This window comes from Ahaetulla prasina, chromosome 3 (assembly GCF_028640845.1).
Source record: "Ahaetulla prasina isolate Xishuangbanna chromosome 3, ASM2864084v1, whole genome shotgun sequence".
In the NCBI taxonomy this organism is placed as follows: Eukaryota; Metazoa; Chordata; class Lepidosauria; order Squamata; family Colubridae; genus Ahaetulla; species Ahaetulla prasina.
Genome location: NC_080541.1, coordinates 56,723,379 through 56,750,363, shown reverse-complemented (window position 1 = coordinate 56,750,363; position 26,985 = coordinate 56,723,379). Strand labels below are relative to the sequence as shown.

The 26,985-nt window shown below is 34.5% G+C and overlaps 1 protein-coding gene across 9 annotated transcripts in view; it reads right to left on the bottom strand.

Moving 5' to 3' along the window:
• The window catches only part of OSBPL1A (oxysterol binding protein like 1A), a 67,206-nt gene that overhangs the window by 707 nt on the left and 39,514 nt on the right, over positions 1-26,985 (bottom strand). For all 9 annotated transcript variants that reach the window (XM_058178345.1, XM_058178347.1, XM_058178346.1 and 6 more), the window contains 12 exons: positions 26,346-26,508; positions 25,138-25,294; positions 13,911-13,986; positions 12,744-12,878; positions 12,246-12,343; positions 11,195-11,377; positions 10,468-10,575; positions 9,605-9,694; positions 9,286-9,412; positions 5,827-5,943; positions 5,376-5,499; positions 4,655-4,745 (listed from right to left, as the gene is read on the bottom strand). In XM_058178345.1, coding sequence (XP_058034328.1) covers positions 4,655-4,745; positions 5,376-5,499; positions 5,827-5,943; positions 9,286-9,412; positions 9,605-9,694; positions 10,468-10,575; positions 11,195-11,377; positions 12,246-12,343; positions 12,744-12,878; positions 13,911-13,986; positions 25,138-25,294; positions 26,346-26,508 — 1,469 coding nt within the window. The remainder of the gene's footprint in view (positions 1-4,654; positions 4,746-5,375; positions 5,500-5,826; positions 5,944-9,285; positions 9,413-9,604; positions 9,695-10,467; positions 10,576-11,194; positions 11,378-12,245; positions 12,344-12,743; positions 12,879-13,910; positions 13,987-25,137; positions 25,295-26,345; positions 26,509-26,985) is intronic.

The window sequence follows — 26,985 nt, the reverse complement described above, 5'->3', positions numbered from 1 at the left end:
GGCAGCACTGGGGATTTGAACCGCTGAGCTGCCAACCTTTCGATCAACAAGCTCAACGTCCTAGCCCCTGAGCCATCGCGTCCTGTACAACAGTAATAAACTGCAATAAAAAAATAATTTTCCAACCAAAGCAGGCATTTACAACAAAAGCTTTCGGTGTCAATTTCAGGCACAGCAGTGGCCAGAGGCTTCTAATGAACTAATTAAGTCCACAGAGCTGAGCTTGTTAACTTTGGGTTAGTGCTGTTGTGGGAAGCCTGGATCATGAAGTAAAGTAGCTGAAGAAAAGATAGCTTGTTTAATGTCTATGGAGATTTTCAACCATCCAGGTCATGGTTGTCCCAAAGGTGCTTTTTTCAAGAGGCAACTGGACTTGTTTTTCTTTGAAGATGTTTGGCTTCTCATCCAAGAAGCTTCTTCAGCTCTGACTGGATGGTGGGGAAGATTTATATTTCTTGCAGACAGCTGGTCATTTGCATTCTTTTAGCAAGTCTTTGAGGCCACTTGGAGTTTTATCTGTGTCTTCAGGGTCACCCGAGTAGTGCAAATGGGTGTGGAGCCTTCTTGGAATAGCTGAAAAAGCAAAGTTCAGTTGCCTCTTGAAAAAAGCACCTTTGGGGTAGTTTGTTTAAGCAATCTCTCTGCCTGAGAAGGAAATAACAAACAAACAAATAAAAAATAGGCACAAGACACTGAAACAATCTTTCCAGAGTTTCTCAATCACATGTTCATTTGATCACCACTTTGCTTAATAACTGAGTTGTAGGAACCAACTGAAATCATTAAATGAGGACTACTTGTATTTTATTGACTGGTAGGGAGCATGGGAAGGAGGATATTTTGGCAAAAAGTCTGTTGTGGAAGAAACTTTCCCTTGGAAGTGCTGGTTTTACTTTTCCTTCTTATCCACACATTTACCCAAAGAGCTGGTAGGCCAGGAAAATTGTCAGCTCTGAGGCTGGAAGAGAGTTTTGGAAGCTGCCTGAAAAAGCCCATCTCTTATCTTGGTCCCCCTTGAATCGTGGCAGATATGGGACCAACTAGTGAATTTTAAGCTAGTGATTCAGTGGAAGTCAAAGGAGTGAGTTTCTTCTCATTGTGTGAACAGAATCTGGTTTCAATAAAAAAATGCATCCATTATTAAATAGAGAACCTGATAGGACAACAAAGATAATCCTCGGAAGAAACAGTAGAAGGACTAGTCCATCAGCAAAGAAAAAAACTTCACAATAATCTCAGCTGAATGGGAAACAATTAAATTTGATAAAAGGAATTTTATTTATACTTATGGCATCACTTGTTATTTTTAGGCATTGCAAATTTAAGTCTTCAATGCAAATCCAAACATGTCAGCATAGTAACAAAAATAATATTGCAAGAGTCTGGGCCACTGACTGACTTAAAAAAAGCAAAACATAATACGCTGAATTTAACAAAGTATTAAACAGCAAAGAGTACAGCCTATCAAGAGAAATTCATGCCAACTTTTTTAACATGGAACTTTTTTTAAAAATATGAAGGCAAAGACAGAAAGGCACAAAGCTAATAAATTGAAATTATGTTCTGACATGGAAATAAATAGAAAAACATACAGAAGCAAAAAAAATTATTCAAGAATGTTTATAATAAATTGCTAATTTATAAATTAGTGTACCCCATATACTAGAAAATAAAAAGCCATGCATTCAGCAACTGTATTCAAATCCTCACTTGAGGCTCCTGAAAGAGAAATTTAGATTCCTACCTTATTTCCTGACAAGTATATTTAAACTTTCAGGATCAAAAGCTGACCTGCGCGTGTGCCTATAGGCTTCTTGGTTCCAGGAGAACTGAAGCACCAACGTCGACAACCACTCTGGTGGTTGTAACGTGCTGCTTCAGCAAGCATATTTTCCATTCGCAAGCCAGAGACCAATTTCCTCCAAGCAACAGCACTTCATGTAACATAACCAGCATATTGTAGACTGAAAGAAAGGACTAATCTTCCAGGCTATTTCCAATATCTTTGTATAATAGATATACTTTGCAGCATTATGAAGGATTAAGAAATACCCTTAAAAAAACACCTTTTAGAAGTCACAACAATGCACTTCAGAATAATGAATAACATACATTTCTTTACTTATTAAATAAATATATATGGCCACCTAATTCATACACTGTGACTCTAAAGTTTGGAGTTTATTTAGTACAAAGAAGTAAAGTTTGTATGAATATACATATTAAGCATTAAGTGTGCCCTGGAATAAGCAGGGCTTTTGGAAACCTTAAAATGATATGGCCATTAAATTGGTTTGCACATGAGGGCATGAACCTTGATTCCCGTCTTCCAGCCCACTTCCTTTAGAATGCTTGGCCCTTTGCTGGAGATGACAAGAGAAACCCACAGCACAATCAAGTAGTCATGTTTTTGTGGAAATCAACAATGAATCATTGTTTTAGTCGCCCCCTGATTCATTGTAATGACGACGAACTTGTGTCCAAGCCTGAATTATATCATGCTCTACTAAGAGTAGCACAAAGGCCACATTTTTGAAAATTGTGATGAATGCTTCTCTTCATCAAAGAAAAAACCTAAGAGCATCTTCCACTGTAAAGGCAAGGGAAGGAAACTAATTCCAAAAGAAATGTTGAGTGCTAAATGGCACTGAAATGCTTAAAAAAAAGGATCTTTGCCATATGATGTTACTTCCAGTTGTTTTGCAGTTAAAACTTCATCCCAGCCAGGATTATCCTGATACATGAGCACTGTTTGCAAACAGTTAAAAGGCTGCTGAAAGGATTGAAGGAAAAACAATATCACTTCCAAGGCCAAACTGAAGCCGCTTCAAAAATGGAGCACAGGAAAGTATTTGAAAAAAAGATGAATGGGCCCTCTTTGGTTCCCTATAAATATACTATTCTTTCTTATTTTATATGGATCAATATATTTCATACATGGGGGTTTACAAGATCACTTTATGACTTTATCCTTAGAACATCTCTGCAGAAAGAGATTTAAGTTTCTGATTTTAAACATTATGTGATCCTCCTAGATTTTTGGAGAAGATTCAGATACTGTTTTGCAACACTTTCTATTCCCTATTGCACAGAGGAAACACTAAGCGCTATCAATCTGGTAACAACCCTAAACCTGATCTGAATAAAAATGCAACTTGATTGAAATATTTTATAATTTACTTTATCCATAGCAGCAATATTACAGCAAAGGCATGAGCAAATGGTAATTGCATAATTATAATCATAAAAAAGAAATCTTAAACTGTTAATATTGTGAAAAATGTACCAATAGTCCTTGCTTAAAGACTACCTCATTCAGCAACTGCTTAGTTACAACAGTTTTATGACCAATGGTTACATTTATGTCCCTTGCTGCATCCTTAGTCAAGTGATCACCATTACAGTCATTATGATTGATCTGTTGCTTTTCTACCTCTTCTTGCGGTGGAGGGACTGGAGAGGAAGGTATTACAAGAGAGTAAGCAGGCAAACACTGGGGAATGCACTGGGTGATTTGTATAGTGTGCTAATGCCTATCAATTCTAGCACATTCCTTTCTATGTGTATTGTTTGCTTGTAATCTCTTCCTTTCCAATGAATGCTAATGCAAACATTAATTCTCTTCTTGCTACTTATCTCAGTGGAGGGAGTGGTTAGGAGGCATACAAAAGACAAAGCCAGAAGTGTGAAACTAACTAATCTTGTAAATTTTGAACCAGTATTGCTGGGGTGAATATTCAAAGGGCAGGGTAATGGGGGAAAAGGAAAGCATGGTCTGGTCACTTAATATCCCACTTAGTGATTGTTTCATTTAACAATAGGACTGCTGATCCCAACTATGGTTGCTCAATTCGGACTACTGAATTGGAGTACAGATGCTTAAATATAATGTTTAAATATAAAGCATGATACGGAGATTCAGAAGTGCCCCTTCCAAATACATCATGGACTGAATGCAGAGTAAGATAAGTTTTCCAATAGAAAGCTTTAAAATGGTAGCCAAATTTGTTATTTTAAGCAGTGCATTATGTAAGCATAGTCTTGTTACCCCCATAAGTACAAATCAATTATAAATTAAAATCTAAATTTTAAGTTGTATGATTGTGTACAATTACATAATCACACCAACTGTTCAAACTCAATCTAATTTAATGGACTTCACAATTAAATAAGAGTGATTTTCTGATAAATGGCAATGAAATTCAAACTTTTCTCCACTGAATCTGAAATCCATTAACCTGAATTCCAATAAATTTAGGTTTTCCAATGTTTTCATAAATTCTTGAGTAATTTCATTGGTAAGTGTTTGCATACCAGTAACCAAAAATCAAATTCTTTTCCGGAAAAATGAGAAGGTAATGCCAAATCCAAAATTTTTGAAAGCTTTACATGAAGCAAGAGTTATTGTATCAAGAAGCTCTGAATCAAAGGAACAGAATATTGACCACTTATTGTTGTACAATGTTTAAGACACCACAAGAAGGTGAGTATTGCCACTTTTTAGAATAATAATTCCAAGAGCACAGAACCAAACAATGACTCTGTCAATGGTAATGTTAAAAAATGGTAATATTAAGCAAATTTAAGCAAGAGGCTAAGTTCAAAGCAATTTTGTCCATTATCTTATCATGAACATAATTTTCTGTTTACTAACCTTGTGTTCCACTCTTCCTCTGATTTAGACCTGTTTTTACGAGCAGCTCTTTGTTTTTCTTCAAGCCGTTTCTTTTCTTCACTGGCTACATCTACCAAAAGTTTTTTTAAAAAGGGTGGGGGGGACAGGATGTATCAAATTATAATCTATTAAAACAATATTTGAGTGGCAATAATGTATAAATTTAGTAATAAAGATAATTCATAAATATTTTTTCATTAGTATAATTTATATAAGATTTCTGTGTATTTTCATAAACTTTATTAAGTAGCTGATTGTTCAACAATAAATTAACCCTTTTATCTTCCATGCTCCAAATAAATGAGTTAGCTAAGTATAAGCACGAAATAACCATACAAATTGGATACAATTAAAGGGAACATTAGGACAGGAACCATAGGCACGCTGGTGTTCTTATGCATGCCCCTTACAGACCTCTTAGGAATGGGGTGAGGTCAATAGTAGATAGTCTTTGGTTAAAACTTTGGGGATTTTGGGAAGAGACCACAGAGTCAGGTAGTGCATTCCAGGCATTAACAACTCTGTTACTGAAGTCATATTTTCTACAATCAAGACTGGAGCGGTTCATATTATTGCACTACTTTTTAATTCACTAACTTATGTATCAACAAGTTGCTCTGTAAAACATGATTGCCACAATAGACTTAAATATTTCAACATTCTTATGTCAAGAAACTTTAAATCCGGACTATTGAGTTACCTATTTCACCATTTTCCATAGCTCTTACATCTGGCCTTAGCCTGCAATCAGTTTTAGGAATAACACTTTCCATTTCCTGATCCAATTCATTCAACATCATAGCAAAAGTAGTAAAGTTGTACATCTAAAAATAAAATAAATGGCTGTAGAATGTTCCATTTATAAAGAAACATTAGCTGTTAATATGTTTGCAGCCTCTAAAGAAATATCCACTGCTCCCATTAAATAAACTAAATATGTTTAGGTAAAGGGTGCACTCCCCCCCACTTTCTTCAATGTGTAGTTTCTGACAGCAAGACTGACAAAAATGTAGACTAATGTTTCTCAACCATGGCAACTTAAGTTGTTTGGACTTTATCTTCCAAAATTCCCTAGCCAGCTTGCTATATAAATAAATTGGCCAAGGTTGAAAAACACTGATGTATACCATTGAATTCAAAGCTCCTCTCACCTGTGTTGAGTTTGAAGGTCTTGGAGCTATTTTCCACAACAACACACTTCCAGGGATCACATACGTACTTTCACATTCTGGCAAGGGCATCTCATCCGGCTCATCAGAATTGCCTGTCTACAACGTAGTGTGAAAACCAGCACATTAAACCCAGAAATAATATTTTAGTGCAGCCCTGTAAACATAATGCAGCTCTATATACAACTGTATAAAAAGGTAAAGGTTTCCTGTGTCCAGTTGCGTCCGATTCTAAGGATTGGTGCTCATCTTAGTTTTCTAGCTGAGGAAACTAGCACTATCCAATGATGCTTCCATGCTCATGTGGCTGGCATGACTATACTGTTACCTCACACCAATGTGGTATGTTTTTATCTACTTTGCATTTGCGTGTTTTCAAATTATTAGGTTGGCAGAAACTGCGGCAAGAATGGGAACTTCACCCTGTCACATGATGCTTGGATCTCTAACTGCCAACCTTCTGGTTGACAAGCTCAGTACCTTAACCATTAGTCCACCACGCCCCTATACAACTACATAACTGCTAAAAGAACATCTAGAACTTAATGTCTTAATTTTTTTATCGATACCATGTTTACAATGACAAACAAATCTTTAGGGCAAATGGGTTAATAAAAATGAATAATTCTGAAGATTTGATAGTAAGATCTCTCTTTCTCTCTGAGGAGGCATGTCCAAGTTTAGAGATGTTTCACTGGTTTGGTTGCAGTATTGGATTATTCACTTTGCCTCTACTGGCAAATGCACAAAAAAGCAAACAGGTTAGCAGTCCTGCTTTTCATTAAGCAGGACTAACATCAAGTGGAGGCTAATGTCAAGTCCTTCCTATGGTCAGCAGAAAAAGGCAATGGACTGGCCATCAACTAGCTTCTTAAGAAGCCAGAGAAAAATAAGCCCCTTACTTGGCAGTTAATTCAGAAATCAAGAGCAGATGAGGACTTTAAAAATCTGAAACCTGTGACTGACTTCATTTTTTTCGGCCCTCACAGACATGCCCTACAAAACATATCTACTTCAATAAATAAATCTACTTCAATAACTCCAAGGTTAACATTCCCCAAAACATGTTATTTTAAAGTACTGCAAAATGCTAGTGGGATCTACTTGCCTAATCTCATATAATGCAACTAGAATAACCAACATATGTTTGTAAATTTCAGCAAGTAATTTGCCACTTGAATTTTTTGTTTCTCAATTCTTTTCTTGCTTTCTAAACCATTTCGTTCTGCAAGTCCCAAACTAGAAATACCTGTCCTCATTTGTTTTTGAAGTGTTCAGTTCCTCCCAGGTTTTAAGAAACAGTTTAAAACACCTTTGCTTCAATTAAATTTAATATATGCTGGTACTGGCGTTTTACTTTTTTGGATAGCAGAGCCATATTTATAAATAATTTAGAATAGGACTCAAATCTATTAAAATGTTATTAAACAAACATCAAGGCCTCAAATTCCAAGAACATTGGTTACTCTTTTGTTCATGGCCCTTTATGTAATGTGGTGAAAATTTTGGTGTCATATAGCTTATAGAAGAGTTGGATATCTTTTTGCAATTACTCATCCATAAAAAGTCATATATACATCTATACATCATTAGAGAATGCTTAATACTTTCCTTTCTAAAACAGTCAATTCCTAAGGCAAATTACTGCAACTAAGAATTTCAAAAATGGTTTATGATATAAGCCATGAGTCAAATACATAAAATGCCTGTATATACCTAAACGTTTTGAATATATAATTTTAAATCTCCATAAACAAAAAAAACAAACCTATACATTTATCATACTTCATTTATATGGCAGCTGCGAATTTAAACTCCCTCAGTGATAATTTATATAATCAAGTTCTGATACATTTATGTTTTTGTAGTGGCAGATGAAAAAAATTTGGGCTGATGAAACTAGAAAATTTCAAAGGTTTCTAAAAGAACCTCAATTTTAAATCTCTATCATCAATTGAGATATTCCATACCTTTTCTGACTACATAGTGCTTCAGGTCCAAGTCAATGCTCTTATTGTTGGTGTTTTGCTCTGAAACCGTAGCAAGTTTTTATTTAACCATATTGGTCAAAGTAGGTAAGAAAAAGAGCATAGTAGTTCTGTATGTGTTCTTATTCCCCTGGTATCAGCAGAAAGGCCATTTGAAGGCAACAATAAATTTCTATAGTCTTTCTGTATTTCTTTAGAATATCATTAACATGTGACTGATGATACAGCTACCAAATGAACTATTCAGGAGCATTTAAAAGAAGACACTCTGAATGGACATAAGGAAATATTTGATTTGACTGAAAACAGAATCAGCCAAAAGTGAAATTAAGAAAGACTTAATATGTTCAGCTTTTGGCTGGATTCTACCTTGGTAAATAAAAAATTAACTTTACTTTGAATAATGCCATAATCTAAATACTTGAGGTATTTTATTTATTTATATCCTGCATTTATTATTTTTACAAATAACTCAAGGTGGTGAACATATTCAACACATCACCTTCCTCCTATTTCCCTCACAACCAGCTAGTGAGTTGGGCTGAGAGAGTTCAAGGTCATCCAGTTGGCTTTCATGGCCAAGGTGGGACTGGAATTCAGTCTCTTGCTTTATAGGCCAGTGCCTTAACCACTAGACCAAACTGGCTTTTTTCTGCATTTTTCGATGAACCCTATAGTGGACATAATCTGGGACATTTCGAGTACTACAATCCCCTATCTTAAAAAAGAACAAAGAAAAAAAGCCTCACAACTTTTAATGATAACCTATCTTGCAAAAATTAATCTATGGCCAAAGCAAATAACATTACAAATGTAATGGAAATAAAGTCATTGCCTATTTTGAAATAGTTCCAAGAGTTTCTAAATTTATAGTTACTAGGTATTAAGCAAGCCCTTCAAAGCCACTAATTTGAAGGACTATCTGAAGTTTATTAATGTGAATACTAGCATTCATCTTACTTTTTTTATCTGCTGTTGTCTTCGGTTTTTATTTTAATTTTATCTGAATAATTCAATAGAAAATACTCTATTGCTCAAAGGTTTTCTTCCTGGCCAGTATGTCAAAAAGCCATCCATTCACCCATTAATTACAATGTTGGCACCAAACTTGCTGGCTTTCATGAGGCGTTCCAAACTAGTATGAAGTAGATTTTACAGTATATCAAAAGTGGAAAGTAGTCTGATGTTGGTTTGCAAATGAGAAATGCAAGTGAGATGAGAGGGAACTGTGATAATGAAATCTCTAATGATTATCTGAAATTGGCCTATAATGTGTGATAGTCATTGGAATCCCAGAAACATATCTGGACCTTTTTGAGACAGTAGGGAGTTTATGGAATAATTTTCAAAATCATGCGTATTTTCCAACAGATAGTTCTAAGCAGAATACTTATTCTTTCAATATTTAAAGAAAAATTACTGTTGCTATTCTATTTTTTAGTATTAATAATACCTGTTTATTGTTTTTCTTCTCTTCTGTGTTTTTCTTGTCATTCTTTTTGTAAGCTTCAAATGTAGTAAGATCGACACTGTACAAACACTCAGTCCATTTTCCGTAGAGTGCACAAAATTTCTTTTTGCTGTCAAACCCCCCCCAAAACAATTGATTTTAGAAACATTAGAGTGTTTTGGATTAGTTAGGTTCCTATTCTGTACCAAAGTTACATAAAGCAGAAGCTACAGAATGTATTTGAACCACGTTATCGAACAATTTACACTTCTGAAATATTTATTTCTCCCCACATATTTTAGTAATACATGGCTTTATTTACCTTTTATCTTGAATATGGCCTTCAACTTTGTGTAGTTCTTTTCCAAAAAGGCCACAGGGCTTGAAGTTTAGCATGCATTTTTCACCAGTTCTATAAAAGAAATATGAAACTTCTTAAATATACTACATTATCTTTGAAATGTACTACTAATGGAACTTTTAAAAAATAAAGAAAAAAGACCCCTACTCTCATGTTCAGCATGGATATTGGTTTTCTAATCTATTAGTGGTTTCTATTACCTTACAGTTACAACTTTCCAGTGTTGGAGCATTCACAACTTCTGCAGGCAAGTTGTTCCACTGATTAATTGTTCTAAAAGTAGTAAATTGCTGTCAGGGGAAAAGCGCAATCCCCAACAGAGGAGCCCCTAGGTCTCTTCCCCGCCATTGCGGGTCCTCCCCCCCCATCATCATCCCGGTCTTCGCCTGGCCAGCTTGGGGCAGTGACTCCACCGCTTCTAGTACTTTACTTGTTTATTGTTGCGCCAATTGCCTGACCTTCGGACCTTTCATCGCGAGCTGAAAACGTATTTATTTACTCGCGCGGGGCTGGCTTAAATTTTAAATTTTTTAAATTCTAAATTTTTAGATGAATTTTAAGGGTTTTTAGATTTTAAATGTTTTTAAATTTCGGCCAATTATATAATAAGTTTTTAAATTTTGTTTTAATTGTATATTGCTATTGTTTTTATTCTGGCTGTAAACCGCCCTGAGTCCTTCGGGAGAAGGGCGGTATAAAAATCTAATAAATAATAATAATAATAATAATAATAATAGTTGCCTTGCAATTAAAGTAGTTGTTCTATTAATGTTTAATGTGAAGCAAATTTAATTGTCAAACCAAATAGTAAATTTCCAACTTACTTGTGATTGGTTATTTCCATATTTCCATATTGCTCAATCCAAAGTTTGCCCACAATTATATTATGTACACAGCATGTAGGATTTGTCCATGTATATGCCTCATTGTGTCTGAAAAGGAAAATAATAAAACCAATTAAAATTCATACAAGGCTTTTCAAATGACCAATCTTAAAAAGTGCATAAATCAAGATATTAATTTATTCTTTCCCATTAGCAATATAATAGCAAATGTGATAATATCAATCGCACACGAATGTTTGCTTTATGGTTCCTACAGCACAGATAACCTAGGAAAAAAAGATCTACTGATAGAAGGAGGTTGATTGATGATTGATTGATTTTGTCAAACATGTACAAGATAGCAGGTATGAATACGAACATGGACATGAACAAGAGAAATGAATACAAATAAATGGAGACAGTAAGACAGGGACGGTAGGCACGCTGGTTTTCTTAATATAATAATATGAAGTCCTAAAAACATGGCAATTTCAGAATAGTTCAATTATTTTCAAGCTAAGAACATTACTCTATGTAGTTTCCTACTTGTCAAATATAGATTATTAAGGTAAATTTACTATAAGTCACATAAAAAGTGATTTTAATAAAACAGTCACATGTACTTTACTATTATTTGTGTTCACACAATAGATTAAATTCCATTCATTCTATGTCTGTATTGCTTGCAATTTCTAATCTAGCTCAAGATTAATACCGACCAACTTACTCAAGAAGCTTTAGAGTTATGATTCCCTTTGGTTCTGCTTCAACACTCTTTCCCCAAAACTTGAGTTTAGGATAAATGGAACCATGAAATATGAAGTCATTATTCAGTCCTTCAGCATAAAAAGCACTGATTGGTGGGTGATGACTAACTTGTTCTGAGATGAGTCTGAATCCAAGATCCTCTCTATGCAATAAGATAAAGTGATAATTAGAAATGTTTATCTACAAAATGGGGTAAAACACAAACATTTCCATATCAATTTTTATCACACAAAGATCAAAATTTTAATTATTACTGGAATATTTGAGGGCAAGTTATGTTTTCTTAATATACCAATAGTACTGAACTACACAGAAAAGACATGGAAGATAATTCTCAAATGAAGACTTTAACTCAGGGGTAGTCAACCTTTTTATACCTACCGCCCACTTTTGTATCTCTGTTAGTAGTAAAATTTTCTAACCGTCCACCGATTCCACAATAATGGTGATTTATAAAGTTTATCGTTGTCTGCGCATGCCTCTCGTGCATTGTGGATTGGGTTTGGGGGACGGGCCGCTGGCTACCAGCTCTGCTTGTCTGTTACAGCTGGGTGGTATGGGGGGAGATGCACGAGCTATTCTGGGACGAGGCCCTTTTGTTTGCGGTTGCACTATAGCGCCATTTAGTTTCACTTATGCAATGTGAATTAACATGCGCGGGCGATACAAATAGTATATTTTCAGAAATTTAAATTGTCACGGGGAATTTTATGAAAACCTAATGAAAATGTTTTTAAATAATGCTATGAATTTTTTTTAAAAAGTCAATTAAATTAAAAAAAAGGAAAGTGCTTCAGTATTGGATAAAACCCCTACCGTCCACCATGAAAGCTGGAACACCCACTAGTGGGCGGTAGGGACCAAGTTGACTACCACTGCTTTAACTAATCCAGCTACTAAGTAGGGAGTCAATACTTTTAACACTGCATAAACCACAGTGGGCTAAGTTTGTCTTTCCACTTCATGCCCAAGAAAGAATACCTGGAATAGTTTGATAGTGCATTTATTACCTAACAAGTTCATATGTCTCTCCAAGTAATGGATTGAATGGCTTTCCTGTACGTTCCCACTGAGAGGCTACAGCTGAGACAGCAAAAGCAGCTACACACTGTTGAAAAAACAATTTTATATGTAATTTCTTTTGACTTTCACTAGAAAAATCTTATTTAATTTGCAGCTTTTGAAGCATTAATTATCATAAAGTCAAATCAGTCTCATTTGACTCATGTTCAGCTTCTAATGACTATACAGACAGACACATTTTGGTTTTCATATGAAAAAGGTAATGAGAAACATTTAAAATATTTAAAAGAGATTATCACCATTAGTTTTTAAGAAGTTAAACCTGCTTAAAACTAAATTGCAGGTTGGATATTCAGTAGCTTCACTTTTATATCACTGTAAAGATCTCATTATATTTTATTTATTCAAATAGCCTTCACTTAAATTCATAAGATTTTCTATAAATAAACAACCCAATTATTTCCCAACTCTTGAGACAGAAGTACCTTCATTCTTTCAACTGGGTCAGAAAGCAAACTGGCTTTATGAATTAAGTATGTATGCTCCATGTATTCTGTCAGTCGCTGTAGGAAACTCAGGGGCTCATTAAAAATTACTGGCATAGTGATCTTGGACAGCTCCTAGAAGAAATTTAAAAGCAATATTATAAAGTGTATGCAAATGTTTATATAACTATCTGTGAATAGTTTTGGTTTACCATAAAAACAAAGTTAGACTATTTGCAAAAGAAGTAAACATGAACCTAGATATACATTTATATTACTAATTTAAGGAAAAGCCAATATGGCTTGATGAGTATCATATTCAAGTCTAGAGAAAAGAATTGTATATCCATATTGAATCTAAAGATTGTGATTCTGGACCACTGTACTCTCAATCTGACCTCTTTCACAGGGTTGTTGGAATGATAAAATGGATAAGTAAGAAAAGAACTATGCATAGCATGAAGGCAAGATAATACATACACTATATTGTAAGACCAAAGTTACACAAGAATGGAAAGATCAAGCCCTTATTAGTCTCTGCTTTACAGTGTCTAACAACTACCTGGGCAAATATTTAGGGCTCTTCAATAGGCATTAGTGCAAAGAGACAATATTGACTAGGTGACTTCACTTGTGAAGTACAGTACCTAATTAATAGACACTAGACACATTTAAAAATCAAAAACATTTTTCTATTAAAATACATGTAGGATATTTAACATATTCAAACAACTTCCTGGCTGGCAGTACAACTCTACAAGTTTCTTAGTGATCTTGCCTGAAGCTAATGGAAAATGGAAGAAAGTGTACAACTGACTGTAATCTCACTCCATCTTTGCAGGAAAACTCTACAATGCCTAGTGGATATATTAACTTTCTGAATAATTTTTCTCTCCTTAGATCTCTTTATGCTGTCAATTAGTTTTCCTAAGTTTAAACGTACTGAAAATAAAACACTGCAAATTTTATAAATGAGTAAATAATGGACAACAAGGATTTAAAAATGTGATGGAATGGGTTAGAAGCACTCTTTAATGCATTCTATAGGGATAAAAAATACATAATGATTTATTTCAGAAATGCTGTGATTAAAACATAATGCAATAATAAAGAATACAAAATTGTAATTAAATCATATTTGCTCTGTTAAAAATCATATTTACCTACCATTCCAATGCACTTTCTCAAGATACTCCAAATACTGAAGTCATTTCTTGAAAACATTGGAGAGGGCAAGCTTGTCCTAGATTGGAGTGGAGGCAAGAAAGCTATTTAATATGCTACCACATTAATTACACAGAATATACTTTATACTATTTAAAACAAATCCTGAATACAGGCCTATGTACCTTAGCACTAGAAGCTTTCTTCCACACCTACTCACTCATGAGGAATAAATTCTCAAACCAGAGCTATGCATCCTGTTATAAACCTTCCAACTGTTTTGTGTGAAGCAAAAACACACCTTTGGTTTTGAGACAAGTGCAGACAACAGATTTAATGTGACCCTTATTATATATTGGAGCACTGGAGAGATCTTCATCTTCCTTATGTGTGTATCAATTCCCCCCCCAAAAGAAAACTACCGACTCCTGAAGTAAAATTGAGGAACAGAGAGACTATCTGAGTTTAATGTTGGTTTCTCCAATGTGTTTATAATTTACTGAATTGTAGAATTGGGAAACTATGTTAAATTCTTTGCAAATATGTTTTTTGTACTATTGGAGCTCCCATGAATGAGTAAGCATGTGGTTAAATAAATTAACCTTAATTTAATTTAATTAACTAACTAATTAATTAATTAATTAATTAACTTAATTAATTAACTAGATTGCAGAAAATACGACTTCTGTAACAGAATCATCAGTGCTTGGAATACTTTACCTGACTCTGTGGTCTCTTCCCATAATCCTAAAAGTTTTATCCATAAACTTTCTACTATTGACCTCACCCAATTCCTGAGAGGACCATAAGGGACGTGCATAAGCGCACAAACGTGCCTACCGTTCCTGTCCTATTGTTTTTCTTTTCTTCTTCCTATATATATGCTTATACCTCCTTATATTTACTCATATATGTGTTTATATACTATATAATCTTTTTTGTATGATACCTACATATATTGTTGTGACAAAATAAATAAATAAATAAATAAATAAACCTTTTGGCTCCCCATGCCCCAATTTTGGGAATTTTGTGTAGGTTATTAAGGGCTTAAACGAAATGCTTTAAAAAGTCTGAGCTTCTTCAAAGCACTAAAACAGTTCCTCACACCATCCAATTTTGGAATTCAGCCTCTGACATAGTGTGCAAAGCTTTATAGAACACCTTTCAGTGGTATTTATTTACAGTTAACATTATTATTAACAGTCAATAATTTGAACTGATTCTATTATCAGAAAAATTAATTAGCTAGGGAATACTCACTGCTGGGCAAAAACAGTTCTGAATAGCCATCCCTGCCTCCCAATTGAGAGGACTACATATATACATAATGTTTTTTCCATACATGTAAGTTTATAAAATCTCCAAAACTAATCTGAAATTGTACCAAAAACAAGGACACTCATGGTCACTGTTCAATTGTTTCTTGCAAGAGTCACTCCAGAATACAGATGAACTTTGCAGCATAACTTGTCATGCCCCTGCAAGATAACTGTGACCTTCCCCAATTATAGCTTGAAGCAGAGAAACCCAGAAAACTAGTTTCATAGAGCCCATAATGGTCGGAAAAAATGAACATGCATATTGTGCAGGCTGTAAAAGTTCTTTATGCCTCTAACTCATCTTTAGAGAAGCTTCCTTTTTACTTGTCTGTACTGACTGACCTGGACCCAAATGCCTTCAACTTTTTGTAAACCGGGAAACATTTTTTTTTCATCACTAGAACTTCAAAAACCCATCACCATACTAATAAAGATTAGTTTTTAATCAGGGATATTGCTATGTATTCCTATGTTCAAATTCTTCATTCGTTCTTTAGAAAGATAGAACCACTATGAAACTATATTTCCAAGTGAAATTTATTTATTTAATTTATATGCTGCCCATCTCACCAATAGGGTAATTCAAGGTGGATTACAGAATATAAAAAGATAAATAGAAAAGCAATTAAAAATTTAAAACTATGCATATTAAAATTTTAAAACAATGCAACTGAAGCAGAGAAGAATTTGGTCATAAGCCGTTATGATACAGAACTAATCTCCAAAACACATTAAATACCAAAATCACAAGATCATAGTTGGAAGGGACCTTATTTTTCTAGTCCAACCTTCTGCCGAGGAACAAATACTGAATGTCAAGAAAAACAAATTAAAAAAGCAATATTCCATAAGCCAAACATTCCAAGTATATTAAAACAGAATATATTTTGGGGAGGATGTAGTTTTATTACTATGTATGAAGAAATATCTCTAAAGGATAATTTATTCTATTTTTTAGCTTGTTGAGGAATTGTATATACTATATTAATTAAGGTCACATAAATGAATTAATGTCTCCATATAGTTCAACTGATGTTTTATGCTTTGGCATATCACAGGAGAAATGTATTGTTACTCTGGTTGAGAACCAAACAATTTTCAGTCCCGCCATTGTAGAGACATATCAAACTAGCCCGATGCCTATTTTAAACAAAATATTATCTAAGCTGCAATTAGTCTAAATCTCTGAAGGGACCATATTTTTACACACATTATTTAACTCCAGAATGGCATGCAAACGTTCAAATATCCCACCTCAAATAAGTGAGGAGGGAGGAGGTAGAGAAGATTTTCTATCATCTCTTTGAGAACTTGCATGATTATCTAAAACAGAACTGTAATGCTGTCCCCCAAATTTTCAGTTTTTTGCCAAACCCTCCAGTGATATTTTTCTACACTTCTCAGCTGAGGCTAAGGAAAGCTTCAGAAAAATAGTAACCTTTTATTCCCCTTGCTCCTTCAATTGCTTTTCTGTCTCTTGTAGGGTCCAGCAGAAAACCTCCTTAATCTCACTGACCCATTCCTAATATTTTTACAAAAAGTAATTCCCAAGACTTCCCCCTTAAGTTCAATGCAATTCAGTTAGCTCCAACCCTCAGCAAATGTCCTCTTTTGGTTGGTTTTTGTTCAATTACTAAAATGATCCTAGACACATTTTACTAGCAACACTACTGAGGAATCACAACAAACAACAGCTTATACTGTCACCTGTATCCTAGATGAGCACTAGAATCATTTTCAAACTACTCTTAACTCTATTCATTTTCTGCAGATAATGCATGTTCAAATTTTCATGATGTCACGTTTTGCATTGAGTAGCATAGGAGAAGCCAAGATGCCAGAAGGAAAAAGCAAATGTGACGGAAAATGTAGGAAGAAGAGTTAGTTCTTGAAACCTTTGATTAGCAAAACTGTTAATCAAGACTGCATTAGACTGAATAAAGAAAGAAACAACATCATTCCAAAAGTGAAGACAGAATTGATCAGTGAATGGTCACTTTTAAGATTGCATACAAATATAAAAATAGTTTTTGGCATAATTTAATAACAGGTTCCTAGGCGTTATCATTCAAAAGAAAAAAATGTTTTTTTTTATATTATATACCACATAAACTACATGTACAAGGCAGTCCCTTGTTACATCTGTGTAATTTGTGTCCAATCAAACTTTGAGAATTCAACAGACACTGAAAAACCTTTCTCATGTTTAGCCCCTGAAAAACATGAACAGTTCCAGACTATGTAGGTAGAAGTCATAAAACCTATATTTAAACTGTGGAATATGTTCTTATGAAAATGTCTTTCCCTTCTATTGAAAGAGATTGTTAGCTAATTTACAAATACTGTATCTGTGAAAAAAAGCAGTGGTCCTTTCACAGGATAGACCTGCATCCAGTAAACATTGAGATCTACTTGAAGACAAACAGGAAGTCCCTTTTATAGGACAAGTCCTTGATCCAGGGTATCTGAAAGAAAATTCACAAGTGAGAGAAATGTTCTCCATTTCAGAAATAAGCTGTATGAAGATTATCAGAAAGAAAATTCCTTGCATTTATTTTGAACTGTGGACCAGCAAAAATTATCTCTCATTTCAGGTTTTTCAGTTTTTTAATTATTGTGAAGTGTAGGACAGTACTTTACAGATGGATCTTTTTTTCTTCACTTCACTATCCTAGGCTTAGAAAACTTGGAACTACGTCGCCTTCGACAAGACCTAAGTTTAACTCATAGAATCATCTATTGTAATGTCCTTTCTGTCAAAGACTACTTCAGCTTTAATTGCAATAATACAAGAGCAACCAATAGATTTAAACTTAATGTCAACCGCTTTAATCTAGATTGCAGAAAATGTGACTTCTGTAACAGAATCATCAGTGTTTGGAATACTTTACCTGACTCTGTGGTCTCTTCCCATAATCCTAAAAACTTTATCCTAAAACTTTCTACTATTGACCTCACCCCATTCCTAAGAGGACCATAAGGGGCGTGCATAAGCGCACAAACGTGCCTACCGTTCCTGTCCTAATGTTTTTCTTTTCTTCTTCGTATATATATATATATATATATATGCTTATACTTCCTAATATTTACTCATATATATGTTTATATACTATATAACCTTTCTGTATGATACTTACATATATTGTTGTGACAAAAATAAATAAATAAATAAAAATAAACTATTAGAATGCATGAGACGATATTATGAAAGGAGCAAAATACTAGCAAAATAAATTATTTATGAATTTTTAGCTGATAAAACACCTTTTATTTTATATTACTTGCTTATATCTGACTAGTACCAAAACGAATTTTGAACTAAAGGTAGTTTGCTAAAACAGAAACCGTACATTTAAGGTGGCAGAAAATGAAATATTTTAACTTTTAATGTCTATTTTAATATTTTTAACCTTATAGTTGTTTTATACTGCTATTTATGGCATTGTAAACTGCCCAGATTTGCTTGATAGTGAGGTGGATGGCATATAAATTTAATAAATAAATAAATATAAGATTATGGTTTTAATTTCAGGATACACGTTTTTTCCACAATTAGTTTAGAGAAGACGAATTACCAGAAAACTATGCTTGCTTTTGCAATACAGTAAAGAACACACGTTACCTTTTAGTATCACAACCTAGAAAAGGGACATGTTGTCCATTTAAAATTAATGCTTCAGAAGTGCTTCAAACTTAATTATTCCAAATATTTATGGAAGCTCCACATAACTGTTTTCAAACCATTAAAAATAAGAATTGTGATAAAAAATATTTCAAATTGGCTAGAACGTTTTGGCAAGCTAAATAATATGTTTAGACTATACTAAATTGAGCGTATCAATTTGAACAAAAAGATGGAATATATAAAAAAGCAAGGGAATGTTAAATTGCTAGTGCTCATGAGAACTGAGCAAAAAACATTCAATTAAGTTGGTTTGCAGCTTAATGGTCACAGAACTACGAGTCTTGATAGGAGAGTCCAATGGCAGGATATAAATGAAATAAACCAATAAAGTAAAATAAAATAAACAGCACTGTATCAGCCATAAATTCAAGCTCTGGTATAGGCAAATCTTTCTCCCTCTTTATATAATACATTTCAGTGTTATTCCCATAAAAACGGGCCTCATCTTTTGATAGTAAAGGGCCACCTTCATTGTTTGGAAGGAGTTCAGAGCCACGGAGGGTGAGCATTGGGTATGGGACTGTAATGCTGCAAATGACTGGAAACCATTTTTTGTTTTCATAGCTTTGAGGAAAGTTGTAGAGTTGTGTACTTGTTTTCTAAAACTATTTTAAGATCATTTCATGGCTTACACTAAAGTTTTCATGCTCTTTCTGCCTCAAAATGGCAGTGACCCATATCATCAGCCATTGGGGCCAAAAGGGATCCAGGTGTAACATAAAAAGGGACTCAGATACCACAGGTATTTTGGGATAAAAGGCTCTTTAATATGTGAAACAGAACTATTATTGATTTTTTCATTATTACTGAACAGAATCTACCATAAAATGTTGCAATATATTGTTTTTAAACAAGTTGGTACCTGGTTATTTTTTTCAGGATATTCCATTTCATGCCTTTTATTTTTCTTCTTCAACTGTCAGAATTTGTGGCCATTGTTTAGTTGCTTTTTTCCCCTTTTCTGCCAACTTTGGAAATCTTCATTTCTTCTGTTGGACTCATGCTCTTCGGGTCTCAATGGTCATGCTACTCAGAGAATAAACTTCTTAGTGAATAAACATGCCAAAAAGGCAAACTTCTGGTCTGGATCAAAATTAGGAATTTCTAATGAAAATTCCTTGGAAATAGTGAAGTTGGTAAGACAAAGTTTCCCATAAAGTGGAAAGTATTGTTTTTGTTCCTCAGGGGGGACATTAGATGCAGAGCAGTAGCCATCAATATTGGTCATAGTTTTAGTTTTGCAAATATTCCTGGTATTCTTAGCTTCTTCAGCCATGTACTTTCAATATTACATATAATATATACAGAAACATAGAACATGAAAACTATCTCAATAGTTTAGTAATAATCCAAGATTATAACAGTGGCCCAGGAGAGTAAAAAAAGCCCAGCAAAGCAAATAAATCCTTCTTATGTGAATTTAGTTTTAGCTCCACCATTGGTCATATCCAAGTCCATCTCTATTAGATATTCACAGACAACATTTTCAGGATGACTTTTGCCTAATTGTGGTTTGTATGGCTATCTAACTCCGCTCAAAATAAATGATGGTTTAATTCTTGGTTGAATATGCTTGCAAATCCTGGTCTGCTTTACCATGGCTTGAAATATTTGAAACTAGACTTTTATGTTAATTTATTCTCCCCACCTCTTGCTTAGTTACAAAAGTACTCAGCAAGTGCAGCTTTAAAAAACTGAAAACTTTGCGATCCTATTTCTTCCTGTTTCTTCTTCAGTATAAGATTATTAAATCTCTCTCTCCCATTATATCAATTTTTATAAAAGGCAAACTAGTGATGCATAGACAATTACGCAGATAAATATGTAAAATACACACTCCCATAAAAGCATGTCCACAAAAAAAATCCTCAAAAATATGCAAGCAAACACATACTACCAGCAAGTATTCTCTATATATATACTGTGTTTCCCCGAAAATAAGACACTGTCTTATATTTTTTGAACCCTGAAATAAGTGCTTGGCCTTATTTTCAGGGAGGTCTTATTATTTTGGGGTGCGTAGAGCAAGATGGAGTTTCTCTTGCCATCTTACCTGATTTCCAGCTCTGCATTTAAATATTTTCAGGGAAGGCTTATTTTCGGGGGGAGGCTTATTTTAGCGCATGCTCTCAAAAGCCTGATTGGGCTTATTTTCAGGGATGTCTTATTTTTGGGGAAACAGGGTATATATCTGTCTGTCTCCCTGCTTGCCTATCTATCGAGATACACACACGCACACACACACAAAAAGTATACAAAAGGCTTATTCTACCCACTCAACCCCCAACAAAAAATTTTAAAGCCGAAACAATCTGTATATATAAACTTTACCTCTGAAAACACATACCCCGCCCCCCCCCGCCCCCCGTAGCTCCTACGTCTCTAACTTATTCAAAGGCTAAACTGGCTTTTCTAGCTTTGGGGTGTTTGGATACCAATGGAACAAATGGTAGGAAACTGTTGAAACCATTACAATTGTTTGGTTTGTTGAGCAATCTGACTTGCTCAGCAAATCCTTAGTGACAAATCCTGACCTAGAATGATAACCATTAAAAGTGATTTATTGCATTTTTTCCATTTCATGTCGCTGTACACCCAGACCAACCAAGACCAAGCTTTTCACTCTGATTTTTGTCTTAATCTAGGTGTGAAGTACTTTCGAAGGCTAACTCTGTCTTGTCTTCTAAACAGAATAGCTTGCTTCCATGTTCATTTCACTCCACAAATGTTTTACTGCTTTGGCCCAAATATGAAGAAATAGTACTAGAATTTTTCTGACAGAGCCTAAACTCCTATCAATGGCTGAGCTTCAAGATGCCCTTTTCCCCACCTCCAATTCTTCCCTTGAAATAATGTTGAAGAGAAAATCTGTTAATTCACCTGGTGTATGGTGGAAGTTCCCACAGAAAGTGCTGTAATCTACAGGAATCAAAGAAGAGGAAGGCAGAAAGAACCTTATTTGCTCTACCATTAATTTCTGGTCTCACTGACAAATGGCACTCCTTCACAGCATATAAATAAATAAACCAACTATTGATACCATCAACAAAGCACTTCTAGACAAAGAAAGTGGGCATGGGAACAGTAAAAATCCAACTGTCTATTCTTAAGTTCCTGGAGCAGTCCAGATTCAAATTTGGATGCTTGAGATAGTAACTGGCCAAAAATCATTCCATTTAATAAATTTCAGAGATGTTCAGACAACAGAGTAGGTAGGAAATATATGATCTCTTATCAAATACAAATGTGATAGCTTGTTTTTACACAATCTATAAGGAGAACCAAATTGTTTTTATCCAATATAACATAAATGTGTACTGATAATCATATTAGTATTGTATATATATTAGGTAATTTGCTGTACCAGTTAAGGTTCTGGTCTAGAAACCAGGAAACTGGGAGTTTAAGTCCTGCCTTGGGCAAGAAAGCTGGCTGGGTGACTTTGGGTCAGTGACTCTGTCTCAGCCTAACTCACCTCATAGAGTTGCTGTGGGGAAAAGGAGGAAAGAGTATTATGTAAGTTTGCTGCCTTGATTATAAATTAATAAAGGTAGGATAAAAAATCTGAAGAAGACACATTTGATTATTTGAGAAGCTCATAATGTGTTCCTTGGCTTATACATTCAGTAATTTTGAAGTATTATTACCCAATATGGCTTTCCAGTTTTCTTTTGCAATTATTTTTAAAGAAGTTTTTAAATTTTTTTTACAGTATCTTTTTTTCTAAGTGGAATCATATACGTCTGTCAGTGGAAGAAGTTTCAATTTATAGGATCAGTGTCTAAAGTCATTGCCCCTGTCTACTCTGGGCTGGTGCCAATAAAGCAGATTTTGAGAGTGCATAAAAATTGTCTTCCCTAACCAAAAATGTCACAATAGTTTGAACCCTAAAGTTGCAGCCAGATCTCTTTTGTATGGATCAGTGTCTAAAGTCATTGCCCCTGTCTACTCTGGGCTGGTGCCAATAAAGCAGATTTTGAGAGTGCATAAAAATTGTCTTCCCTAACCAAAAATGTCACAATAGTTTGAACCCTAAGGTTGCAGCCAGATCTCTTTTGTATGGAACATAAACAATACTACAATTGTTGTCATAATAGATATTTATTACTTTCACCCAAAATATGTTTAGAATTAAAACAAAGTAGCTGTACGCGTGCAATAAAACATCTTGCTTGTACCTAAATACACAATTATAAATACCCCACCCCTATGATAAAACATTCACATATTTATGCTACAAATGCAGCGTAATTAGATGACAAGACAAGCAACCCGTATAAAAATCCCAAGATAACCAGAAACACTGAACACTCCTTGGGGAAGTTTGCTGCGAAGCAAAATTTAGACTTGTTTTCCCAAGAGGCATGGCAATTGACATCAATATGCATGCAGACATATGCCAGATAAACAGATCAAATACTGCAAATATAGTTTGGAAGAGGGCATTCACCAATAATTGAAATGCACACATGCGGATAAATTTTACTTCTCAAGAAATATCCTAGCTACAGTGATCTCAAAATGCTACCCCAAGTCCACAAAAAGCCAGTAATAATCTTTAATTGTTGATAAGTACAGAAGAAAAAATAGGGAAAGAAGGAAAAAATGAGACAAGATTAGAGATGTGAAAATGTAATGATCCAAAAGCATAATGAGAGACAGCTGTAGTGGAAAGTAAAGAAACCTCAGAGGAATAGGAAACAAGAGCCTGGAGGCTCCAATCACCTCTTGTTTACAATTTTGGCAATGGCATTTTACAATGTTTTATGGACACTTGCCAAATTACGGCTTGTTTCTAATGCTTAAAACACTGAAATTACCACTGCTTGTTTGCGCAGAAAAAGCAGCCAACTGTCTTAAGAAACTTAAAAAGGTAAAGGTTCCCCTTGCACATAAGTGCTAGTCATTCCCGACTTTAGGGGGTGATGCTCATCTCCGTTTCAAAGCTGAAGAGCCAGCGCTGTCAGAAGACGTCTCCGGGGCCCAGCATGACTAAATGCCAAAGGCGCACGGAACACTGTTATCTTCCCACCAAAGGTGGTCCCTATTTTTCTACTTGCATTTTTTACATGCTTTCGAACTGCTAGATTGGCAGAAGCTGGGACAATAATGGGAGCTCACCCTGTTACGTGGCACTAGGGATTCGAACCACTTCCACTGACAAGCTCAGCATCTTAGCCGCTGAGCCACCGTGTCCCTTTTGTAAGAAACTTAATAATTATTTATTTAGCATACTGCAGGTCAGAGGATGCAGGCATTTTAGGAATATCATTGGAATGATACAGGATACTATAATACAGAAAATTAAGGATACCACTATCCAGTGATAATTAAGTGAGGTAAGAAAAATTCCTCGCTTCATAACCATTTTAACTTGCTTCTTCCCCCAGCTCTACATTAGTGAAGGAATCATAGTTTCCACTGGTCTTTCTTTATAGTTATACTGTCCTCTGAACAGAATGCATTACTAAGGCCAGCCATAATAAATATTCAGCTGTTAATAGATATGAGACTTAAGGTTAACTTGCTTACATACGTCCTATTTTCATTATATAAGGAAAAAAAATCACTATGAAAAGCAGAATAACAAATGACAAGTAGAAATTCCTTTTAACTGTATGCAAATTGGAAGGGAAAAAGTACACGTATTAAGTTCTCTCTATAGTGAAACCTGAGAAACTAGGTATCTATTACATGTAACCGAGGAACTATTGTTCTTTGTTACAGATAAAAAGAACAGATGAAGGAGCAATATCTGAATGCAACTCTTCCACCCAGGGTCACTTTTTTTTGCTCTTAATAGGTTTTTTTTAACATATATTGAAATTATAAGTTAGCTCTAATTGGTATAAACAGACGAAGGAGATCAAGTAACTGGAAACTAAAAAACAAAACAAAACAGCAGTGACACATTAAAAAAACATGAAGAAGTAAGAGACAGTATTGATTTTAATAAGACTAATTTAAATGAATTATAAACGTGCATTGTTAAGAATTCCTCTATTTAGTTTGCATTATGATCAAGTCATAATATTGTTCATTTAATTTCCCCCCCCAATATTCATCAAAAAGAGCAGTGTTCCTGTTAAGGTGCAGCTGTTATTGTTCTCTGTTCTCCAGAGAAGAGGCAGCAGTATCCCCAATTATCTGTTAGAGGTATTAGATGAGCTTTTGTCAGCACAGCAATAGAGGCTACTTCTCAGGACACTAGGCAAAACCATACCTGTGTTTTTTTATGCCATTTGATAGAGCCTCTCGGTTTTTATTTGCTTTTTCTTCAGACATGTTAGCTGTTATGGTGTCACTAGAGTCCTCGCTGTCTTCCAATGAAAAGCTAGTCACGGTTTCAAATCCAGTAAATGATTTTTCAGATTCTGAATCTACAAGGTAGACAAGTGTCAATTTATTAAGCTTCACGGTTAATCTTTCACAGACAAATTAACATAATCTTCATACACAGCACAGGAATTTAATAGCCAATCAACATGATATGAGTGGCGGCATTTGACCAGTCAAAGCAGCATGACTGGAAGTTGTATAACATGTGATGGACAAACTTCTTATCAAATCAGTTATTTGGACCAGGTATAAACTATATGGAATGGATTTTTATTTAATTAAATATAGTTAGTTAAACTATTCTTCAATCACCTATTTAACAATGCCCTCCCATTTGTTACATTACAAAGCCACAACTTAAAAATAGCTTTTTGGAAATTTCCATGGGAATATACCAAGGTTTTCCAGGTTTCATATTGACCTAGACTATTTCATATTGCCATGTCTTTGTTCTGAAGTGTGAATTACTGGCAGAGTACTCTTTAAAACATATTTTAACATGCTCTTAGCAAAACACTTCTTTCAATTCTAATCAGAAAATCATATTCTTTCATTCAAAAATTCATGAAGGTTCACATAATCAGTTTTCATTCCTTGTTCCGAAATAGAACAAGGAATGAAATAGCTTTTTTCCCCCATAGAACAAAATGGTGCCTAAAGGGACATCCTAAATAGCCACCAAAAAGATGATAAGCAAAGAATAAGCCAAAATATGCCTGCCTGAAGAGGCAAATATTTGGATTTTTCCCAACAGCATAGAGCAATAGCAGAGCAACATTTGAACCTGATAAATGATTCTATTAGAGTTAAACTGATACATTGTAGTAATGTAATCTAATAACTACGTGCAACATGTTGTAACCTAGTTTCATAAATTCAGCGCCATTTCTTAATTTGGTGCCTGATCTGGTACTTAACCATACTTAACTTTTGAATCTCACTCATCAATTTCTTTTTCATTAAGCTCTTAATTTGCATTCAATAAATTGAATAAGGATTACATATTATATATTTGTGTGTATCCATTATTAACATCAATATATGTCTTACCAATCATAAATACACTGGTGCAATATATTTTGACACACTTACCAGATATAGCATCATAGAACTGTTCCTCACTAAGGATGCTAACAGGAGGTGACCCTTTGACTACCGATTGCTCTAATTCATGGTGTTCAGTGGCTAGTGTTTCTAGAGCTTCAGATAAGATCTTACTTTTCTCTTGCTCATGCTCCAGTTTCAAATTCCTTACCTATGAGTAGAAACACATATGAATAAAATTTAATCACTTCCAGGAATGTGAGACTAAAAGATATTTCAAGAATAGGCTCCAGTTTTCAAGCAAACCATGTCAACAAGCTTTTCGAAAGCAGATTAAAAGGTAATGAGGTATATTACGCAGTTCCTTTATGATTTTGTCAACCTGTATCATTTCAGAACATTAAAAGATAGAAATGTTTAAGAAAAAGACTTCACTAGGTAAAAACTGACAACTAAATTTAAAGCAGTATGAAAAGTAATACATATTTGCGCAGTTATTAAGAGCTCTATGTATTCACTACCACAGTGAATATCTGCCTCCCTCTGCCTGAGCATTTATCTAATGTTTGCACATTATCAATCTGTAAAACAAGCATACCCACACTATTTTTCTAGTTTACAAACACAATTGTAAGCAATTGTTATTGGCCTTGAGTGAGTAACTCAATTCTAAATAATCTTTTCATCA